The sequence below is a fragment of the Theropithecus gelada genome, chromosome 6, assembly GCF_003255815.1.
Source record: "Theropithecus gelada isolate Dixy chromosome 6, Tgel_1.0, whole genome shotgun sequence".
NCBI classification, from domain to species: domain Eukaryota; kingdom Metazoa; phylum Chordata; class Mammalia; order Primates; family Cercopithecidae; genus Theropithecus; species Theropithecus gelada.
The window spans coordinates 165951270-165975408 of record NC_037673.1 but is presented as its reverse complement, the minus strand read 5'-3'; the positions used below and the strand labels follow the sequence as shown (position 1 = coordinate 165975408).

Here is a 24139-nt window from a genome sequence, read left to right as displayed (position 1 = left end):
GAAAGCAGTAGAATGATTAACAAAAGATTCAAGAGGCTGGGTGCAATGGTTCATGCTTGTAATCTCAGTGCTTTGAGAGGCCAAGGCAGAAGGATCACTTAAGCCCAGGGGTTTGAGACCAGCCTGGGGAATATAGGGAGACCCTACCTCTACAAAGTTTTTGTTTAAAAAATTCACCAGACGTGGTGGCATGTCCCTGTAGTCCTAGCTACTCAGAAGTTGAAGCAGGAGGATTGCTTGAGTCCAGGAGCTCAGGGTTACATGAGTTATGACTGTACCACTGTGCTTCACCCTGGGTGACAAAGCAAGACCCTGTCTCAAAAAAAAAAAAAAAAAAAAAAAGACTCAAGAATGTGGTTACCTTAGGTGCAGAAAGGTAGTCATGTGGTTACATGTAAGTGATTGTTAACTTCCTAGCTTTTGTTTTGTGTGGCGAGTGCGTGGATGCTACATTTGTTATTAAAAATAACAAATATAACATTTAAATAAATAAAAGCCTGCCTTGTGTGGATCAATAATAAGATGTATTTTGAATTAATGGCCAGGACTGCTCCAGCTGTGTAAAATTGAGGTGTGCTCTTTTCTTTTCTTAAAGGGACATTGGCCATTGAATAATGGTGAATTTTACTACCAAGGCCCACAGATCAGCCTCTGAGAGACCAGGCACATAAACATGTGTACAGACCAGGAATGTAAATAAAACAAAACTTATAACTTCCCTTATCCTTAAGGAGTTCACTCCATCAGTATAGACAGTCCCATAAACAGAGAATGCTAGAATGACATGTCAAGTGTCATGATGGAGGTTTGCACTCTGCAATGGGGGAGCTGTGTCCATGCCCACACTGCTTTCCTTTCCCTCCTCAGGCTCCTGGAGCTATGCCTCCCATTTGAGAGAGGTCAAGGGCCACCTGCATCCAAAGCCCCTTGGCGGGCTGACACCATGCACAGCCCTGGCCCCCTCCCCAGATAGTCAGAGTCAATCTTTGGAGTAGGGTCCAGGATTCTGCAATCTTAACAAACTCCTCAGGGGTATCTAAGCGTTGAGGTTAGATGCGTTGTTTTGCCCCCTTTGGGAATCGGGTAATATCTGCAATGTATTCAACCCTCTACTTTCACATCTTTCCCCATTCATCAGGTACCCTGGCAGCCATTTTGTTTCTACCACCCCAGGGACAGAGATGAGGACAGCCTCCTCAGAAAGGAAGGTGATAGGATGGAGGGGAAGGGTCAGCTGCCCCTTCACCTGGCATTGAGACCCAAGGCCACAAAATGTGTGTGTACCACCAACATCCCCTCTGGGGCTAAAGTCCCCAAGGGAGTCATGTTAGATAAACTGAGGGAAACGCCAAAACCTGTGCTTTTCTTCCCCTTCCTATTTGAGTTCCTGGGAGGCTGGGGACTGTTTTGAGTCAGAAAGACTGGTTAAATCTAGAGCCATAAGATACCATGTATTGAAATTTTTAAGCTGCCACAGCACAAAGTAGAGACTCCAAAAGAAGATTAAATTAGATTAAAAACAAACAAAAAGAAGCAGCTTCATTTTCTTTGCACAGAGATCATGGTGCACAAGTTTACTCACTCGCCACAGTTGTGTCCACATTGCTTCCCCAGGGACTAAGTGTTGAATGGAATTGAGCCGAAATGCCTGAGCCATCAGGGAGGACTTATTGCAGGCTTGAGGGCTACTTTGGTTCTTAAAGGGATGAATAGGGGTTGCCTGTTGAGCATGTCTTGGGGTTGGGGTAGGGAATGGGAGGCAGTAGAAGATATTCCAGGCACTATATGCAATGAACTGAATTTTGCAAGGGCATGTAAGGTGCAAAGAGAGATGACAGTCCCACTATGAGAGCAGAGCACATCCTGAGAGATAGATGCTTTGTTCTCCCAACTGCCTTTTCTTTCTGAACAGTCTCAGAAGCAGACCCTCATGTCAACATCCCAAGTCTTGGACAGCCTGCTAATACCCTGGCTTGCTGCAGGAAAGCTGTGCCCTGAGAAGCCACAGGTGACACAGCAACTGCTGGCAGCAAGGGCCTCATCTCCCTTCCAGGCAAGGGTTCCTGTGCTCACCTGTTAGAGTTCATGTATAGCCTGGCATTTGGGGGAGGAGTTGGGAGCGGGGAATGGAAATAAACAAATCCTTCAGGATGAATGATGAAGCACTTGTTCTCACACGGAGAAGGAAGCATTACCAAGTCAATACACCACTATTTGCTCCTTTTTAGTCCTCATAAGAATAAAGCACAGTATAGTGAGAAAAAGGTGGGTTCTGTTATTCAAATGACTTGCACTCAGAACCAGTTCCAGCACTTACTACCTGTGAGTCACAGAGGCAGTGCTCATCAAATATTGCATGTGCATGTGCTTAGTTTGCATCCCAGATTATCTGGCATTAGCACATGTGATGTGTTCTGGCCAATGGACTGTGGGTGGAACTGGCGGATGTCACTTCCAGGCCAAGGTCATTAAGAGCCACTGTGCTCCTTCCCTCCCTTCTTATCTTTCCTGCTACAGGGAGGCCACACGCACCAGCTGGCACAACTTCAGGAGGGACAAAAGGAATATGACCTTCACCAGACTTTGCAAAGGAGAGAAATAAACCTTTCCATTATCAAACCACTGGAGATTTGGAGATTAATTTGTAACCCTAGGATCACACAGTCCAAAATATTAATACCTTAATACATTGTGTAATATTTGGTCTCACTGGAATGAAAATTACTTAACTTTCTAGGCCATTGCGTTTTTGTAAAAACTTAACATATATTTACGCTGTATATAATACCTGATACAGAGCTGGCATTTGATAAATATTAAGTCTCTCCCTTTAAGTTGCTGTTGATGTCATTACTATTGTTATGGTCAGTACTGTTACACAACAGACAAAATAGATGCATTTTATAAGCAGCAACTGTGTCTCTGGCACTCTGTTAGTTGTTTTTCATAAGCTGTCGCATTTCTGTAGCTAAAGAAGCTACAGCTCAGAGAGGTTACTTATTCCAAGGAACACAGCTAGTATGCAATCAAGCTAGGATCCAAAATAAGGATATCCTGAATCAAAGGTCTCTTATTCTATGACACTCCTAATTCACATTTTTCAAATTTTTCAGACATGGAACCCGAGGCTCAGAGATGTTACATAAGCTCACCAAAGTAATAACCACTGGAATAAAATCAAAAATTGATTGGGTGGGACCTAATTAAACTAAAGAGCTAAAGCAACTATCAACAGAGTAAACAGACAACCTATTTGCAAATGATGCCTCTCACAAAGGTCTAATATCCAGAATCTAACGAACTTAAACAAATTAACAAGCAAAAACAACAACCCTATTAAAAAGCGGGCAAAGGACGTGAACAGACACTTCTTAAAAGAAGACATACATGCAGCCAACAAGCATGTGAAAAAATGCTCAGCATCACCAGTCATTAGAGATATGCAAATCAAAACCACAATGAGACACCATCTCACACCAGTCAAAATGGCTATTATGAAAAAGTCAAAAATTGGCCAGGCACAGTGGCTCATGACTGTAATCCCAGCACTTTGGGAGGCTGAGGCAGGCAGATCACCAGAGGTCAGGGGTTTGAGACCAGCCTGGCCAGGATGGTGAGACCCCATCTCTATTAAAATACAAAAGCCAGGCACAGTGGTGTACCTCCCAGCTAGTTGGGAGGCTGAGGCAGGAAAATCACTTGAACCCAGGAGGTAGGGGTTGCAGTGAGCTGAGATCGCACCATTGCACTCCAGCCTGGGCGACAAGAGCAAAACTCACACTCAAAAAAATAAATAAATAAAAATAAAAAGTCAAAAATGAACAGATTCTGGTGAGGTTTTGGTGAAAAGGGGATGCATATACACTGCTGGAGGGAATGTAAATTAGTTCAGCCATCATGCAAAGCAGTTCGGAGATTTCTCAAAGTACCTAAAACAGAACTACCACTCAACTCAGGAATCCCATTACTGGATATATACACAAAGGAATATAAATCATTCTATCATAAGGACATAAACATGTATAAACACATATGCCTGTGTATGTTCATCACAGCTTTATTCACAATAGCAAAGACGTGGAATCAACCTAAACATGCATTGATGGTGGACCGGATAAAGAAAATGTGGTATATAGACATGATAAAATACTACGCAGCCATAAAAAAGATTAAAATCACATACTTTTGCAGAGCACTGATGAAGCCAAAGGCCATTATTCCAAGCGAATTAACACAGGAGCAGAAAATCAAATGCTGCATGTTCTCACTTATACGTGAGAGTTAAACATTGAGTCCACGTGGATGCAAAAAGGTAACAATAGACATCGGGGCCTACTTGATGGTGGAAGGTGCGAGGAGGGTAAGGATCAAAAAACTGCCTATTGGGTCTATGCTTATTACCTCGGTGACAAAATTATCTGCACATGAAACCCCTGACATGAAATCAATTCATGTAACAAACTTGCACATGTTCCCCATGAACCTGAAATAAAAGTTGAAAAGAAAAAATAAAAGTAGTAACTGCTAGAGTCAGAGGGTTGTTTATTCGCAGCCCAATGCTACAATGATACGATGATTAGAAAAGATATGGGCAAAATTATTTCCATCCCTCTTTCCCTCAACCATTGTCTAGCCCCTTGTACACTGTGAATCGAGGACGCAGCATCTCCAGATACTGTGGGCAACAGATGAGAGGGAAGAAGGAAGCTATGCTTTAATAAAAGGGAAACTGGATGCTTTGCTCAAAGAACAGCTTCTCAATAAAGTTCCCAGTGAAAAAAAAAATCCACCAGCTGAAAATAAACATTGAAAGAGTTTCCAAATCTCTGTCAGGTGTCTGTCTCTCTCTCTGTCTCTCTCTCTCTCTTTCTGTCAATCTCTCTCTGTGTTTGTTTTGGAAATTTGAAGAGAAAGCTCTAGCAATGTGGATCCTAAAGCAGTTTACACTGAACCAGATGGTGCCTCTGATTAGCATCAGACTAAAAAGACACATTTCTTGGAGATGAGGTTCTCGTAGGGACAAATCTGTTTCAAAGGCACAGAGGGTTTACTTTTCTCCTAGACTCCCCTTGGAGCTTTCTCCGGGCATATCTGTGCATCCTTTCTCCTGTCATCACCACCAGGTAGGTCTGAGCTTGTGTTGGAGAAGACAGCAAATTAGTGTTTGTAAGTTTCTCAGTTCTCCTCTCACTGAAACCTGAAGTCATCCACATGGACCAAGCCATTCCATGTGGGAACCTGGCTGGTGGTGACTCCTTACTCCTGCAATTCTCAGGCTAACTAGCCACATGTGCCACTGATGCACCAGCAACCCAAGGAGACGCATTCTGTGACTATTCCCATTTTACAGATGAGGAAATTAAGACTTGCAAGGATTAAGTAATTTACTCAATATCATAGGTCAAATCAAAGTTGAGGCTAATTGCCTTCATAAAGAAAACAAGGAAAAAACCGTGTGTGTGTGTGTGTGTGTGTGTGTGTGTGTGTGTGTGTGTCTCTGTGTGTGTTTTAAAAGAGCCCTGAGGGGTAAATCAGAGAGGAGGGCTGTCAAGTGTCCAAAACTATGTAACTATGCTGGAGCCTGTAGTAACACAAACAATGAAGTGAGAAATTGCAAACATTTCACCTTGACCTCTACTTCTTTTAGGCATACGTAACATGGCCCCTTTACAAAAACACTCTAGGGAAATAAAAATTGAAAACAAAAACAAAAACAAAAAAACCCACATTCAAAGCCAGAATGCAAAGCATGTACCAACCAAGGCCCTTTTATTCATTAGGTCCTGTGTTTCTCAGACCCTGGGGAAAACCACGCAGCTTAGGGTTATGTGCAACTATCAAACATTAAGGAACTCCCTTATTGCAAGGAATTTAAAGGTCAGCACAGAAATTGGGATCAGCAGGAAAAATAACCACAACACCAATAATAACAATTACTGCTTAGTATGAGACATTATGCAGAGCCCAGCGCTGTGCCAAGTACTTTAAATGCATCATCCATCTCATTAGCCCACACGATCACCCTCTAAGACAGACGTTATTGTTCTTATTCCCATTTTACAGATGAGCTTACTGAGGATCAGAGAAGTTTAGAAAATTACCCATAGTCACATAGTCACGTAAAAAGCTGAACCAGGAATTAAACTCAGGTCTAGTGTGGCCCAAGAACCACCGTCCTTAACCAATAAACCCTTCTCCACCATCTCCATAGGATCCTCCTGACGACAGGCCAATAGGGTAGTCTGCCAAAATCTCAGAAAGTGCTTAAAAGCCTTCTGGCCCCTCTGCTTAATGTCAATACAAATGTTCAAGGCTGTGAGTACAAGCAAATGTCACTGAAAATACTCCAGGCAATTTGCACATCTGGCAGTTAAATGAGTGCAGGCTCAAAGCAAATCACGTCCCGGAGGCACAGGACACTTCACAGGGAGAATAACAGGAGGAATTTCATTACTGCTCAAACTTGGCCAGAGGAATCACACTCACCTTTTTTAAGAGTATAAAGAGAGACGCTCACCCAAGGGCAGTGGACACCGAGAAGCATAATGAACTCAGGTTTTATTCATTGGGAATGTGAGGATTTAAGACAGGGGATGAGGTGAAGTTTCCCTTTGGGACTATTTTGGTAAGAGGGCTCACTTAGCAAATAGATGGTGGGAGAGGAGCTATCTCTCAGCTGTGAGTAGGGGCATGCAACTTTCACATGTGAGCCGAGCGTGGCCACACTAATTACACTTTGCCTCCTCTTTGAAATGGGTCCCCAAAGGACACTTTGTCTACCTCTAGTCTCTGTGTGTATTTAAAGGTAAGAAGTTTGCTTTCTTTTATAACTGTGTACAACGCCAGGGCGGGCCTTCTGTCAGTTAATATTAATCAGAGGGTTTTTACCGAATCTGAAACCCAGACACACAGCAGGACTGAGAAGTAGCAGCTGTCCAGCCTGCCCTGCCATGATGCTAACCCTCAGAGGCCTCCTCCCAACCCTGGAGATGTGGCTGCAGTAAAGGAATTACTCTGACTTCCGTGAGGCTGGAATTGACACCACATGCCCAGCCCAGGCCCGTGCTATCACTCCATCTGGCCTCGATGCCAAGCTGGGCCCCTGACAATGACAGCAGCTCTGAACAATGAAGGAGAGCCAGGCAGTCCACTCCCTGCTGCCTGTGCCACACCATACGCGTAGCTAGAGTTGTCCTTGTCATGTCCCTAGGATGGGACTCAATTTGTCTCTGCAGTGGCAGCACCTGAAATCCTGCGAAGGGCTTCCGGGGTAGGAAGGGGCAGACATATTTCAATGCTTTTGGGCTAAGGGCAATTTATTTAGAGGTGGAAATCAGAACTTTAAAACCATGGAATTCTCACTTTAAAAAGGCACAGTCACACAAGAAATGCAACAGGACTTACCAGAATTAGTCTCCATAGTCTCACAAAAACCACCTTGCTCAAACAAACTACATATTTATTGGATTAATCTATTGTCACACATCTGTCTAAAGGGTCAGGAAACCACACACATAAATGTTAAAATCACAAAAACATTTTCATCCCCACATCCTCCTCCTACCCTTAACTCCGGGGATAGGATGCAGACAGCAATTTTGGATGCACCATGTTAACCGGCATTGGAAAAAAACATCTTTACAGTGAAGTGGTTCCTGAATATTTCTGTGATTACCAGGCAATTTGCATAAATATTCAGGCTTCACTCCCTGAATAAATTCCAGTCGGGTGATGGCTGATCCTCTGAATTCTAAGACCTTTTGTTTCTTGCACAGTTTGCTTCTCATTTTATTATTGACACTAATGTGGATAGAGAAATTGAAAATTGGAAAGGTTGGGTCTTAGGATACAGAAAAAAGTACTGATTCTGAAAAGTCATTTCTTCACCCTTACAGATAGGAGTGAAGGAATGCAGAGTTTCTGAACAGGTCATTCTTTTACATGGAACAAAAGGCATGATCCATTTTGAAAATCTAGGCATGCAGAGCATTCCTAGAGATGAGGTAGAGGATGAATATGAGCTTCCAAATCCTGCCTGATCAAATCTGGAGGAGCTATCGACATCTAATTGACTGACCTTGAAGATAGGGAACTCTAAGTCTTCTGCCAGTGGGGCCCAGTGGTGACCAGTTTAGGGTAAGCAGAAGCTCTGATCATAACTTCTGTGCAAATCCACTGTCGTTCCATGATCTCCCAAAAATATATACCATTAAGTGAAGAAAGGCAAAGTGCAGAACAGTTACATACCATGCTACCATTTGCATGATAATAATAAAGAATATATAGCATATACGTAATTGATTCCACATCCACAGAGTGTGCCTAGAAGCAAACACAAGAAACTGGATATGCCTTTTGCCACTGGAGAAGGGACTAGGAGTAGCCACGCACAGGGTCTGGAGAGACCCTTTCCACATGGCACTCTTTCATACCTTTGCATTTTCATCCATGTAAATGCATTACCTATTCCAAAATAATTTACATTTTTCTAAAAACTTCAAAAAATGTTAATTCCTACTCAATCAGACTCTTCGAGCTAGGTCTCAGGAATTAGCATTTTAATAAGCTCTCCAGTTTATTCTTACACACTCAAAATTTTAAGAACTTCCCTGCGAAAGGCTCTTTCTACTAAAAGGAACTTTATCCATTTCCCCTTAAGTTAAAGACAGCAATAATAAACCATACAGGGGGGGAAAAAACCTCATTAAACTTTCTCAAGAGAAATAAACAATGCAACCTCAGCTTTCCTAAAATCAATTTAGATTCTGATCTAAGTTGTCAGCTACTTTCTACTTTTTGCATTTATGCAGACCAAGGGAGTTGTGAGAAAAGAGATGTTTCAGTCACTGGACAGGTTGCCCTCTCCTGCCAAACTTCCCCAAAATGATGTGGGGTTTTTTGGCCCCTTACCCCACCCCAGCAAGGGTGCTGTGTACTCACCTTGCTTTTTAAAGAGGTTACTCTGGACTATCTCATTCATAGACTGTACTTTCTGCTTCTGGAGTTTCACAGGAGGGATGCAGGTGTAGAACTCATACAGGAGTTGGCTGAGGGCAGGAAAAATAGGAGCTGGTAGGGCAAGGTAGACCAATGTCTCCCACCTCATAGCACTTACAGTCCATCCCTGGACCTGTAGCTCTGGGAAACCCCCAAGTCCGGGCAGAGCATGAGGTGCAAGGTAAGCCTTCAGTAAAAATGTACAAGTTGTTCTTGGTATAGAATATTAGTAGCATTAAAAGAGATGTAAAAATCTGAAAATAATACCAATAGCCCTGAGCAGTTACTGTATACCAAGCACACACTTTGCATTTTGCATTCATTATGTCATGTAAACTTCGTAACTCTACAAGCTATACACAATACTAATCCCAATTTTATAAGTTGGAAAGCTCAGGTTTAGAAAGGCTAACTTTCCTAAGGTTATGCAGCTAGGAAGCTAAAGAAACAAGAGTTCAAAACAAGGTTCTGACTTCATTACCATACCATTTTACTTACAAATGTTTTATGCTTGGTAATGTTTTATGATAAGTCTTAAAATCAAAAAGGTCTCTAATTTTTTTAAAACACTATGAAAAATTGTGGATTAGAACCAGTTTGGGACATCAAAAGGGAGACAGCTCTTCCCAAATACGGTGAGAATCAAAATACCCTAAAACAAAATTATAGTCCTTGTTGACTTCCCAAAATAAACTTATTGTATTCATTCATTCTTTCAAGGACTTATTAAACATCTACTTAATATGAGACAGGCAAAGCACAGAGAAATGGGAATACAATGGGAACAGACTGGGTCCCAGTTGGCATGGAACTTACATTCTAATAGAGGTCATCAAATGACACAGAAGCAAACAAATCAATACACAGCGATGTATGTAGTGGAGGAAATAAATAAGGAGCTGTGTCAGAGAATAATGGCACAGGGGCAGGGGGAGAAATTTAATTTATTTACAATATCCAGTGGTGGCTTTTCCAAAAAGATAACATTTAGCCTGAGGGTCTGAAGGATGAGAAGGAGCTAGCAAAAATCTTCCATATGAACAGAAAAAGGACATCCATGAAAAAACTGGTGACATCTGAATGAAGTCCAGAGTGCAGTTAAGAGAACTGTATCCATGTTAATTTCTCAGTTTTTATAAATGTGTCATAGTTATTTAAATGTTGACATTAGGGGAAGCTGGGTGAAGGGCATATGATAATTCTCTGTATGTAATCTTTGCAACTCTTTTCTATATCTGTAAGTATTTAAATATAAAAAGTCTTTGAAATCTGTTATCTGTAAACTACAATACATTTTTTAAAAAGAAGAAGGTATATCTGATTGAAATGCCCCTATTCCAACAGCATAATCACATTAAAATAATGTGTTCATCTATGAGCTGAGTGTAGTTAAGAAGGAGAAGGGAAAAGGGAGCCATCTCCATTATCTCTTTAGCTATGCTTAGGTTGTTCTCCATTTGCAACTGTGGGGTCTACAGGGCAAAGAGTGGAACCCAAAATAACATTCAGGCCCGGGTGAAATGAAAACATTTATTCCAAACATCAATTTTTTAACCTATATGATTAATTTTCATATCATCAGAGGGATGCTTAGTACACAGTTGGTTCTCACCAAAGTCTGGCACAAGAAAACCAAAAGGTAAAAATACCACACTGAAAGCCCTGAAAACATCCCCTGCCACAGGTCTTCCCCATCCCCAAGCTGAGTGCCCATCTGGAGCTCCCCATAAGAGCCCTCCTCCCACTCTGAATCCCTGCCTTGCCAACAGAGCCCAAGAAAGTACAACATAAGCTCTCACCTGAGTAACTTCGCATCGAAGACCGTTTCTACATCATGGAGGACAGATGGGATGTATTTCAAAGCCGCCACCTACGTGGAATGTAAAATACATATGAGTGATCCTCACATCAACAAGTCTGTGCTGGCAAAGAGGGTACTTTGCAGCATGACACAGATCCGAGGAGAATGACCCTGCATCCCGGACATTACAATATTGATGCAAGTCTCTGTATGTACACCAAAACGTAAGCACGGACTTCTTTGGATACAAAAGTGAAGTCACAACTTCTGTCTTCAAGGAAGCAATAACATAGACTAGAATGACCACAGACCTTGTAGTTTTATAGATCTGCAAATTCTGTTTCCACACCTTATTAGCCATGTGGCTTTGGACAAGACACTTAACCTCTCAGACATTAACATATCTGTGAAACAGACAGAGTTATATGTATTCTGCAGGATTGTGAAGATTAAATAGAATATATGTGAGGCATCCAACAGAGCACCAGGCCTATTTTAGTGCTCAATAAATGGTGACTTATATTATTAATGGAAGATGGTGTACTCGAATTGCTTTGCTGGTGGCAAGTTATTCATATTTCCTCTCCCTGGCCACTTTGTGAATAATAGTGGGCATGTCTTGGTCCACTAGCTGGGTTGGGAAAGCTGAGCATTGTGGTGGATTGGTTCCTGTCTTCAAATAACTGATGCATCCAGACGTAGGAGCCATACTCACCTGCTGCATACCTACACCACTTGCTAAGCAGCAGGGCAGACTACAGTTTCAGCAGAAAGAACTGTGAGTCACATGAACGGAAAATAATGTTTAAGAATCTAATGGAAGTATGCATTTTTTATTTATTTTCTATATATTCTAGGTGTTCTGTTATTAACATGTATCACCCTTTAACAATCAGACTGAAGTAAAAATCGTGAAAATTACTTTCCTAAAGAAAATCTTCCTCCTAGCCATATACAACTGAGATTCTTACTTAACATAAATAATGATTACGATTATTCTCTAAGAATTTACAACAGGGCAGACTCTGTGCCAAAGACTGCTAATAGATTATCTTATTGGTTACAACCCTGCAAGGGAAATATTATTTTCATAAATAAGGAATCTCTGGTGCACACAATTAAATAACTAGCCTGGGGTTGAAAAGTTAGCAAGTGGAGAGCCAGGATTTAAATTCAGGCAGGCTGCACTTAGAGCCATTTCTTGTAACCCTTAAGCTACATGGCCACCTTACTCAAATAGCAACTCTCTCTCTCTCTATGCCTTCATCCTTTTTTTTTCCTGCTGTTTATAATTTTTAAAATTTAAAAAGTCAATACTATATGTTCAATGTAAAAACATTCATACCAGATAAGGCATTAGGGTGAAAATGGTTTCCAAAGTCCTATATCACATCCTCCTCTCAGCCCCAATCTCTCCTCCCCAGAGAGGGGAGTTCCACTGTTAGTTAACATGGTGGTGAATTTCCTTCTAGACTGCTTTCTATGCGTGAACGTATATGCGCATGTGTGTGTGTGTGTGTGTGTATGTAAATATACAGCTCTGCAACTTGCTTTCTGTAGTTAACTACACACCAGTGGCATCCTGCCTTCTCATAGAGTGGATTCTTTTCATTTCTAACCACTGCCCAGCACTGCTCAAATGGGTACATTGTACCTTCTTCAACCCACCCCTGCTAATAGGCTCCATGCTATTGTCAGTTTTTCTTTATTATAAATATGTGGTAAAAAAAAATGCTGTTTGTATATCTGTAAAGATCCTTGCAGGATAGATTGTTCAAAGAAGAATTAGTGCATGAAAACATATAGACATATAAATTTTAGGAGAGATTGTCAATTACCTTAGAAGATACAGTAACCAATTTCCCTTAACTAACTGTTCCTTTCCCCATAACCTTGCTACCATTGGACATACAATCTTGTAGATTTTTGTTGATCTGATGTGTAATTTGCAACTCTTCGGTTGTTAGTATGGTTGGGCATCTTTTCCATATTTATTGAACATCTATATTTACTAAATTGCATGTTCATATCCTTTTTCTGTTCATATTTTGGGTTTTTTTTCTTATTGGTTTATAAAATTTTTCATGCATCAATAATATTAACCCTTTTACAGTAACACATTTTACAAGAATTTTCTCCCACTTATCCTGTTGTTCCATTGCATAGAAAGATTTTAATTTGTAGGCTGTCATATTTGTCAGACTGTTTCTTTATAGTTATTGGATTTTGTATCTAGAGATTTATTCTTTATTCTTTTAAATGTAGATTATAATATAAAACAACATTCCAAAGCCATTGTCTCTGAAACTATGTTCTATTGGAACCTCTTGTCCCATAGGATGGTGTTAGGTATTCTGTAGAGGAAAAGAGTTTGCAATCAAAGAATTTTGGAAAGCATTGGTTTAAGCAAAGATAAACCAGTGAGTTTTTTTTTAACTATAGAACTTTTCATAATTTTAATATACTAAGAAGCATTATGACATTCCTCCAGGCAGTCACAGTATCCAGTACATTCCAACCTAGTTGGTCAAGGACCATCTTTATCAGGGAACATCAAGCAGATGTAGCAAAATCAGATGACTGCAGGGCTAGGCAAGCAACAGAAAGAAGTGATATGGAATGAGGACAGGGCAGTGGGAAGTGATGAGGTGTGTGGATTCCATTCTCTGCCTAAAGACTCAGTTATTCCTATTCAATTGTTTTAACACTTTGATTTAATGCTTTGATTCGCTAGACAAATCAAACACAAATGCAGGCTGCATTTCTCCCGGAGGTGACTAATTTACAACCTCTAAAATCTAAAGGGATACCATATACTGAGGCATGTGCCCTGAAAAAAGGCTAGTCCAAGCACTTTTTTTTTTTTTTTTTTTTTTTTTTTTTGAGACAGAGTTTCGCTCTTGTTGCCCAGGCTAGAGTGCAATGGGGTGATCTCAGCTCACTGCAACCTCCACCTCCCGGGTTCAAGCAATTCTCCTGCCTCAACCTCCTGAGTAGCTGGGATTACAGGCACCTGCCACCACGCCTGGCTAATTTTTTGTATTTTTAGTAGAGACAGGATTTCACCATGTTGGCCAGTCTGGGTTTGAACTCCTGACCTCAGGTGATCCACCCGCCTCAGCTTCCCAAAGTGCTGGTATTACAGGCTGGAGCCACCGCGCCCAACCATTCTATCATTTTTACTCTCGTTATTAGTACCATTCTTCATAAAATAATATTATATCATTATTACTTTCATTCCATAGTCTATATTGTGGATATATTGTGTGTAATACTTAAAACACACATACATATACATACGTATACACATAAACATACACGTGATGCATATATACATGTACACATATAATACAATTACGAATTATAGGGTTTTTAAATGGGAATCATGGCTGGGCATGGTGGCTCATGCCTATAATCCCAGCACTTCAGGAGGCCGAGGGATTGATCACTTGAGCCCAGGGGTTCAAGACCAGCCTAAGCAACATGGTAAGACCTCATCTCTACAAAATATATATATATATAAAATAGCCAGGTATGGTGGCATAGGCCTGAGGTCCCAGCTACTCAGGAGGTTGAGGCAAGAGGATCACTTCAACCCAGGAACTAGAGGCTGCAGTGTGCTGTGTTTTGCCACTGCACTCCAGCCAGGGTGACAGACAGAGATGCTTTCTCAAAAATAAATAAATAAATAAATAATAAATAATAAAATAGGAAGCATTATTGGGAACTGTATACATGCCAAATACTTGACATGCATGACCTCATTTAATTCTTCCAACAACTCTGTGAGTGGAAACTGTTAATCCCATTTTACCAATGAGAAAACTATGGCATGGAGAGGTTAAATAACTTGCCAGAAGCCACGTAGCTAATGAGTAGCAAAGCAAGGATGTGTACCCAGCTCTGTCCAGCTGGCTCTGATCCAGTATATCCACTACTGTCCGTCACACTATAGGAGAGGCATTCTATCTCGGCAAGTGGGGAGGATTCAGCAGGGGCAAGAAGGCTAATTTGGAGGAGGAAGTGGAAAAAGAGCTTCCCCTACCCTTTGTAAGAATAGTTTTTGAAAATAAAATGCAGTTCTTCTGACATCCCTTAAGTTAAGGATCCTCATTACCACATCTATAGGGGTTGCAAGAAAGGCCAACAGGAAAATGTTTGCTATCTCACTAATTAGGTGATCACGTGGCACTGAGTAAATTTCCTAGATTAATCGTCCACTCTGAACCCCTCTGCCAAAGGCCAGGTACATCCCTCAAGAAGAGAATCAAACCAAAAGCAACCAATAGTGGTTTTACTGTCCCAGAGGTAAATCAAGGGAGGACGCTTGACATCATTGCTATCTAGATGGACTTCACCAGAATTAGAAAACAGCGAGTGTTTAAACATAACAACAAAAATCAAAACCAAACTAGCATGCCTCCAAACTCAAAGGGACTTGTCTGCTGAGTGCTCTCAGGCTTTCTCGCTCTCTCTCTCACACTCTTTCTCTCTCTCTCTCCCCTCCCTTTCTCTCTCTTTCAAACAGAGTGACCAGTGTTGGTGCCAGTAGACACAGACTTCTGGCCAAAATGAACATGTCTTGAAATGATACAGAGTTATGCAAGAATGCTACCAGACATCTTCCTCATTCAAGAGCCACAGGCATTCAAAACAAGTACTATTCCCATCAATTTTTAATCCTCTTATTTTAGCCAAGCAGTGGATGATCAAGGTCCATGGAAACTGGAAAAACGATGTTGCAGGAATTCCCCATAGCATGACCATAAGAAGGTAGTTTACTTTGAGATGCTGAGTTGTTCCTGGGGGTAAATAAATGCAGCTCTCTCAGGACATTCAGCATCATCACTAATCTCTCAGGCAAACTGAAGGGAAAGGGATCAACAGGTTCTAGAATATGTGTGCTTCCATCCTTTCTGTAACTCAACTTTATGGGGACCCCTGAGTCTTATCCACCTGGCGTTTTGCCAGAAGACTTGGGTCTTAATGAAATTATGCTATTGCTTGGTGGTGATTAAGAACTCAAACTCTGGACTTATACAGCCAAAATTTAAATCCAAGATCTACTAATTTTCAGCCAAGGTAAGTCACTTAACCTCTTTAAGCCTCATTTTCCTCATTTACAAAGCGGAGATAAAGACTATATGCAAAGACAAATAGTCTGTACCTCTGCTTTACACCAAATGTTCTCACTCATAAGTGGGAGAGCAACAATAAGAACACAGGGTGGGGAACGACACACACGGGGGCTGTCAGGGCGTGGGGGGCAAGGGAAGGGAAAGCATCGGGATAAATAGCTAATAAATAACATGGGGCTTAAAACCTAGATGACAGGTTGATAGGCGCAGCAAACCACCATGGCACATGTATATCTATGTAACAAACTTGCACATTCTGCGCATGTATATCATGGAATTAGAGTAAAATTTTTAAGAAACCACTATTTGTCCTATAAGGTTGTTGTTAAAAAGATCAACTGAGCTAACAATATATGTAAAGCTTTTAGCTCAACACTTGACACTTAATAAACACTGAAACATCAAACTAAACAAAATGAATTATTTATTTTATTTTATTTTATTATTTTATTTTCAGACAGAGTCTTGCTCTATCGCCAGGCTGGAGTGCAATGGCGCGATCTTGGCTCACTGCAACCTCCACCTCCGGGGTTCAAGTTATTCTCCTACCTCAGCCTCCCGAGTACCTAGGATTACAGGCGCCTGCCACCACACCCAGCTAATTTTTGTATTTTTAGTAGAGGCGGGGTTTCACCATCTTGGCCAAGCTGATCTCGAATCCCTGACCTTGTAATCCGCCCTCCTCAGTCTCCCAAAGTGCTGGGATTACAGGCGTGAGTCACGGTGCCCGGCACTATTTATTTATTTATTTTAAGAGACAGGGTCTTGCTTTGTCACCCAGGCTGGAATGCAGTGGCACAATCACAGTTCACTGCAGCCTTGATCCCCTAAGCTCAAGTGATCCTCCTGCCTCAGCTTCCTGAGTAGCTGGGACCACAAGCATACACCACTAGGCATGGGCAGGCCCCCATGCCTAGCTAATTTTTTTTAATTTTTTTGTCGAGACAGGGCCTCACTATGTTCCCCAGCCTGGTCTTGAACTCCTGGGCTTGAGAGATCCTTTCGCCTCAGCCTCCTAAAGTGCTGGGATTATAGGCATGCACCATTGCATTCACCTATATTCATTCATTCATTCATTCATTCATTCATTCAGACAGTAGATATTTGAGCACTTTCTGTGTGGCAGCCATTGTTCCAGACAATGGGGATGTAAATGGCAGAGTCCCCTGCCCTCCTGGAAACTCCAGTGGCTTCATTAGCATAAGTGGCATTCACAGTGGCCAAGAGAGCATGTCATTCAATACAAACTGTTCATTTAATTCCACTTGCGCCATCAAATTGGAGCATTATGAAATACCATGGATCGTAAGGAGAATGGGACAAATTGGCCTGCACAACATCACCATATGCCTTTTACTCACATTTGAGCTCTGTCTAATTTACAAGTGTCTGGTGTTGACCCTCTGAATCTGCCATCAGTTTTATCAACACACTTACAGGGCTGTCACACATAAGGACTTCCGAGCACGTGGCCCATTGTTGAAACATGGGAACCCCTGGCCTAAACCTTACCTGTGGCATAGAGAAGAATAGCGCTTTGGAGGCAGATGACCTGGGTGAATTCAAATCCTAGCTCCAGCTCTATGAATACGTGTAATTTGGGATGAACTATTTAACTTTATGAGCCTCCTATGGACACTGAGGATAGTGGTTCCTTGAAGATCTCTGGCGGGATTTAAAACACTGTATATGAAGAGCCCAGTTCCATGCCTGGAACATGGTGGGTACCCAATCAGTGGAAAGTATTTTTATTGCTCCTCTCCTCTTTGAACAACTGGCTTTCAATTCTCCATGGTCTTGGTGAGCTGCTTCCGTGCCAACTCAGAACAATAAGAAAAACCACAGAAAGCAACTCACAAAAGCTGGGTGAGCATTAGAGATGGGCAATAACTTGCTTAGGTTTCAGAATTCACAGTGGACACAGCTGAGATTTGAACCAGATCTGCTGTACTCACAATTAAGCTGGTCACAAATGAGGGTTTCCAACATAAGCCGCTACCCAGCTGGATGTGAAAAGTTTGAACCAGGAACATCAACCATGGGCATTCGTATCCTCTGCACCCACCCGGCACTTACGGCTGATGTTACTAATAGCTCACACCCTATGCAGGCTCAGAATCAAGACTCCAGTCACCTCGTACTATTTCACTAGCTGAAACTTTGCCATGCATGTTTTCATACAGTCACTTCTTGTGGATTTATTCTCTTAAGAATGTGTGTCTATATTTCTTTATCGAACTGAATAATTGAACATCCTAACACTATTTAGTCTTGTGTAACAAAATTAGGAACACAAATAACCCACCTTCTGAATCCTCACTAGTAAAATACCCAAAAAGCTTCTGTTTTTTGATGAAGTAAAGGAGGAAGAGGTATAAATGATTAAAAATGATTTAAACCAAACTATGGAAAAGGCTTTATACTTCATGTTTCACATATATTACTTTATTTCACCCTCTCAGTAATCCTCTAAATTATACATTAGGCCTTCCATGTTACAAAGGATAACCCGAGGCCCAGAAAGCTAAAATGATGTGCCCAAGGCTACATGCCCAATCTCTCTGGTCAAAAGCCAAAGCTCCATCTCCTGCAGCAAATCTCAAAGTCTACAGAAGATTCCACATGTGGGATTTGGAGACATCACAGGGACTTGACCCCTCTGCCCTCATCATTAAGTTCTCTTCACATGGTACTGCTCTCCATATTAGAATATAACTTTAAATTCTTCTTTGATAACTTTTCAACAGCTATGTAAATAGGTGGAAAGCATCATTGGTTTTATGAAAATCCCTGAGGCTAAATTTGACCCTTAGAGCAAATTGAAAAAGAGATGAAGCCCCTTTCTATGTCTCTGAGGTAGAAATCTGCAAGAACAAACCAACAAACCTGGCCCAAATTACAAGGAAAGCAAGGCATTTCTAACACAGCTACCCAGACATGAACCACCTGGGTAAAAAGACTTATGCCAAAACCATAATAATCGTATCAGTTCACTGCATTTGCATAGCATTTTATAACTTGTTCTTCTGCGGAGAATGTTTATTTGATCCTCACCCGCACAATGAAATCTTATAGATGAGGAAACTGAGGCACTGAGAAGTGACCAATGTAAGATCACGCAGCTGATAAAGAGCATTCCTGTTGACCAGATGTCTTCAGAGCGGCAAATGCTCACTTGCTCCTCTTTGCTTCCCTTCTTTCTTTCCCTGCCTTCTTACTCTCTCTCTCCCTTTGTTCCTTCCCGAAGACATTTGTAGCCCATCATAGGGAAACAGGTGCTGAAATTAGAAAGAGTAGCTCCACAATGACCTACTCCCTCTTCCACTCTTCTCTCTCTCCATGGCACCTCAACTTCTTTGGGGCATCAGCACCTTTCTCCTCTGGGATGAGAAACTGGCTTTATCTATTTGCTCATCATTTCTGCTCTTTCACACTTCAGCTTCCTTAGAGCTGATTTCACACCTGATTCAACCCTATAGCCCCTCTCATGGCAACTGGCCATTCTTGGCTCTCTGCGGATATCCCAACACTGTGTGGCTGCTCACTGGAGGCTCAGTTGCTTCCAGGTGATACGGATGCAGTGGCTGGTGGGGGCTCCTGCTGCATCTCCTCATGCTGTCCCCTGCTCCTGTGATCCCCTTTGTCAGAGAATGATGAGGGTGTTAGGAATACGAGGAAGATGTTTTTGGTTTGTTTTTTAACCAGCAGGGGATAAGGGAAAAATGAAAACTAAAACAATGAACTTCCAACTAACCCAAGGGAAGACACTGATCCCCAGTAGGGGCTAAAGAAACAGTCTTGTTACATAAGACCAAACAGTGTTAGGACATTCAGCTGTTCACTTAGATCAAGAAATATAGGTACATATTCTGAGGAGAATAAATGTTAGAATTATCCAGATTATTCTGAGTGTTGAAGACACATGATGAATAAGACAGTTGCCTTCCTCAACACACAGGTTTCCACTCTTTGTTAAATTAAAGGAAGCTGTCAGCAGAGTGGTTCTCAAACTTTGCTTCACAGTAAAATCACCTGGGGAATTTTTAAAATCCCCTGGCCTGGGTCACACTCATACCAATTAAATCAGAAAGTCTGGTGGTTATAACCAGGCATCAGAATTTATTAAAGATCCCCACACAATTCTAACGTGCACAGTCTGGAATCCATAGTGTGAGAAGCAAACATTCCCCAGGCTGACTTCTGCCTCTGCTTCCTCACCTTCATTCTAGCTAAACACTAGTACCTCATTAATTCTAACCAGTGCCTGGGCATCCCAGGCATAATGGATCTTTAAATTAGCAACTAAAAGAATAACATTGATTTAAACAAACAAACAAAAAAAAATAAAAGCAGCAGCAGCAAAAATCTGCATTAACTCATTGATTTAGATAAATGGGCTTCCTTTATTCACAACACATCAGGCACTCCCACCTTCCCCCACCTGCACCCCCAGTGCCTGCAAGTACATTCTGTGAAAGTTCTGAAGTCTCCCTGAAACAGCCTCTTCATTCAGACTCTTGGCTGCTCAACTCCTTCCCGAACACAGGGCTAGGCCTCACAGTTTCTCAAAGATTTGCAGACTTCACAGATTAGCATCATGGACCACACATGAGAGGACTCATTCTCTCCAAAGTACCTCTTGTTTATTGAGGAGCCCTCTTTAATCCCAAAAGGGTCCCTGCCTTTATGTTGTCGAGAATTAAACTACTGGAGACTCAGTTTAAGAGACTGCCACCGTAACTATTCTCTCCATCGGAAGTGGATCCGGTTTGACTAATTTCCTTCTAGGTAACAAAAATTTCAGAGCTATTTTAAAAGAAGGCACTGCTACCTTCATGGGAAGCAAATAATAAATACATTTTCTCTTGTCCTGAGGAGCCCTTGGTATTTAACCAAGTGGCCAGCCCAGGCCTTCACTGGACACAAGTTTGCATATTTCAGCAAAAGAAGATATTATCTTAGCATGCTGTTACTTACTGGATGGCCAAGGGAAAGACAGATTGTATTGTAGCATAAACCAACCTGCAAAAGGATGGTAGTTTTGTATTGACTTTTCATCAGATTGTTGATGGATTCAAAGAGCCGTCTCATGGATTCTTCAAACTCCATCTGTTCTTTGCCTTCATAAAGCCTGAAATAAGATACATCTGGGTCATTTCTCAAGCTAACAGACAATACGTTTAAAAATGTGTACTAGGCACAAACTTCATTTGAAACTTAAAACAAAAAGGAGTGGGAGGTGGGGACTTCAAGGAGGAGAGGATTCTGCAGATGCTGTGTGCATCATTCTCTCAAGGGTAAAGCCCCACATCCACCATACCCAACAGAAACCCACCGACTAACAGGGCATACGCCTTCTGCTGTATTTTTTTAAACCCCAAGGAAACCCCAAAGGAAGGAAATTTGTCCTAGCTGAGGAGACATTAATAATTTCACCCTTCTGCAAGAATCAGAGGAAAAACATTGTGGTCATCAGATTTTCAAAGTATCTTGGAAACATCCAGGAGAAATATTTCCAAATGCACTGCCATTTCCACCACCCATTGTCTGCTTGTCAGATGAGTCCCAACAATCCATTTTATGCCAAGGGCCATTGCCTTCCCTGCCCTCATTTCAGGAGTGTAGTTATTATCTTAAGCCTTTGTTTCTCTGATTATGAAGTACCTACACTGTTAAACATGTAAACCTAATTGAAATACATAACTTAGAAGGTGAGATTCCTCATTAATCCAACCAGGGAGGTTAGCTATTGTCAACATTTTAATGGGTATCCTTCTAGGAACTTTCAATGCCTATGATAATATACAAGTGTAAAATTGCATAGAACCAGTCCCTCATGTAAAACCAGTCTCCAGGTACCTGCCTTTTATCAACCCCTTCCCCAGCCTTAGGAGTGTTGTTCAGCTCAAGGCTTCTCCAAACAAGCATTTATCACCAACCATGAAATATCCACAGCCTAATCTGTGGCCTCCAGTGTGAAATGCACAGAAGAGCGCTCCTGTCTCCAATTCAGATAAAGAGACTCTCTCCTGTCACGGCCCTACATGCTCAAAAAGCTCCTCAGTGCACCCGGGCCTTGGCAAAGGTGGTTTCCTAGATAAAGCACTGACACACTTAACAGGTTTGTTTACCTCTCAACCACAGAGCAGGCCAGCCAGTCACGGCCCCCTCAGCACTGTCTCTGCAAAATCCCCATCCTTCCCCTCAGCCTTATTCCCTCTTTCTACTTCATTTCTCTGGCTCTAAGTGTGTGCCCCTTCTGTTTATTTTCTTGAGTGTTAATCACTTTCTTTCTCTCCTTGGGCCTCTATGTCTTTATATCTAGTTCTCTCCCCACCCCCGCCACCCCCTGACTTTGTCACTCTCTTTCTGTCTCAGTCACTCTCTGTCTCTCTTTCTTTCCTTCTTTTTCTAACTAACCCCCTCTCTAAAGCCCTCCTGAAGTAAGAAGCATAAGTGAAGTCAGTGCTGAATGTTCCCGTTGGTTACGGGGACTCAGCAATTGCTGCTGACCTTCTGGGTCCAGCTCAAGGTCACAGAGACAAGGAGTGTTGAAGTGGCCACATGCCTAGGGCTCGTCATTCTCTTCCTCTCCCTAGCTCCATAGCTCCCTCTGCTAATTTGCCCCCACCCTGGCTTTTACACTGCTCACTGCTGAGCCTTCTTGTCCCGCCATGAGAGATAACTGCCACAGCATATGTATTCTAGAGCCAATCTGCTTTGGGTTCAAATCCCCACTGCCCGGCAGGCACTTTATTACAAACAGCAGCAAACATTACAGAGCACCGCTCTGCTCCAGGCACCTTCCTGAATGCGTGTGAAATCACTCACTCCTCACAACCACAGCATGAAGCAGGCACTAGTATCACATCCACTTTACAGATTAATGAAGCTTACGCAACATGCCAGAGAACACCAGGCCAGTGAGTGTCAGAGCCAGAATTCAAAACGGGCCATCGGCTTCTGAGCCCAGCCTCTCAGTCTCTTTGCACACTGCTTTGCTCTACACTTTACTGCCTCCTTAATTTCTAGAAGCCTCGGACAAAGTGTAAACCGTAACAGTACTGTGTCAGAGGATTGCAAGGACTGACCCACATGGGAAGCGCTCAGCATGGGTACCTGGCCCTAGCGGATGTTAGCACCTGCCGTACTGTTATCAACTGGAAGAGTAGCATGATTATCATTGCTCTCATTCCCACTTCACAGATAAGGAAACAGAAAAACTCTCAAGAGGCTGAAACTTGCCCAGATGTCATCAAAGTGGAAAAGATGGGACCAGAGTACCCTGTCCTTGACCTGGCTGAAAAGAGAGGATCTTAATCCAGCATAGTGCTGGTGGTCGGCCTCCCCATGAGATCACACTGTTTGTCTTTCTTTGTGCCCACAGCCACCAGCAATCCCTAACGGACAGTCCACCCATCACGCCTTTTGCCTTGAAGTCTGTTACTCTTTCCATGAGGCACAGATGCCTGAAAACACTGAATGAACTGCATCACTATGGCTGCTACTGCTCTAGAGTATTGAGCCTGCCCACTCTGTCTCCCACCCACATGTAACACCCAGACCTGGCTGCCCAAGCATTTACAGACACATGGGCTCTTTCTGCAGGATGTACCTGTGTGTGTGGTGAGGGGTTCTGCCCAGGTCCTCCTGGGAACCACCTGCTCCTCCAACAAGGCTAGGCTCCAGCAACACTTTCCTGCTGATTGGTCTGTCCAACCCTACCCTGCATAACTGAATGGCCCCCTGGCAGTGTTCCTTCTGGAATTTGTCATTTTTAAAAAAGAAACATAAAAACAGACTTTTTTGGAGTCATCTGAATGGCAGCACTCCAGAGGGAAGGGTCATGAGCTCCTGCTGAAGAGATCCCTGAGGCTGTCCTGGTTCCCAACGTCTCTGTGTCTCATTATTTAACTTCTTTTGGATTTTATGAGCTGCACAAATATCTTTACGATAAACTCTCCTTTTTGCCTAGACTAGCCTCTGCTGGTTTCATTGCAAACCCTCGAGAGTCAGAACTTGGCAGAGTAGAGCCAGCTTCTTCCTGCAGCTCCCCTGAGTTTGATACCAAGAGCTGCTGGGAAGTCTGGTGAGCATTTAGTTCTTGCTCTTACTGTACAGATGAAGAGACTAAGGGCCACAGTGGGCAAGTGACTTGGCTTCACCAGCTTGTAAATATTACGTGACTGAGCTGGAAGGAAAA

The 24139-nt window shown here is 42.2% G+C and overlaps 1 protein-coding gene across 1 annotated transcript in view; it reads right to left on the bottom strand.

The window, feature by feature from the left end:
* Nucleotides 1–24139, bottom strand: part of DOCK2 (dedicator of cytokinesis 2) — a 435458-nt gene that overhangs the window by 305296 nt on the left and 106023 nt on the right. The window contains exons 23-25 of the mRNA XM_025388691.1: nt 20959–21067; nt 10797–10867; nt 8941–9047 (exon numbers count right to left, since the gene is read on the bottom strand). Coding sequence (XP_025244476.1) covers nt 8941–9047; nt 10797–10867; nt 20959–21067 — 287 coding nt within the window. The remainder of the gene's footprint in view (nt 1–8940; nt 9048–10796; nt 10868–20958; nt 21068–24139) is intronic.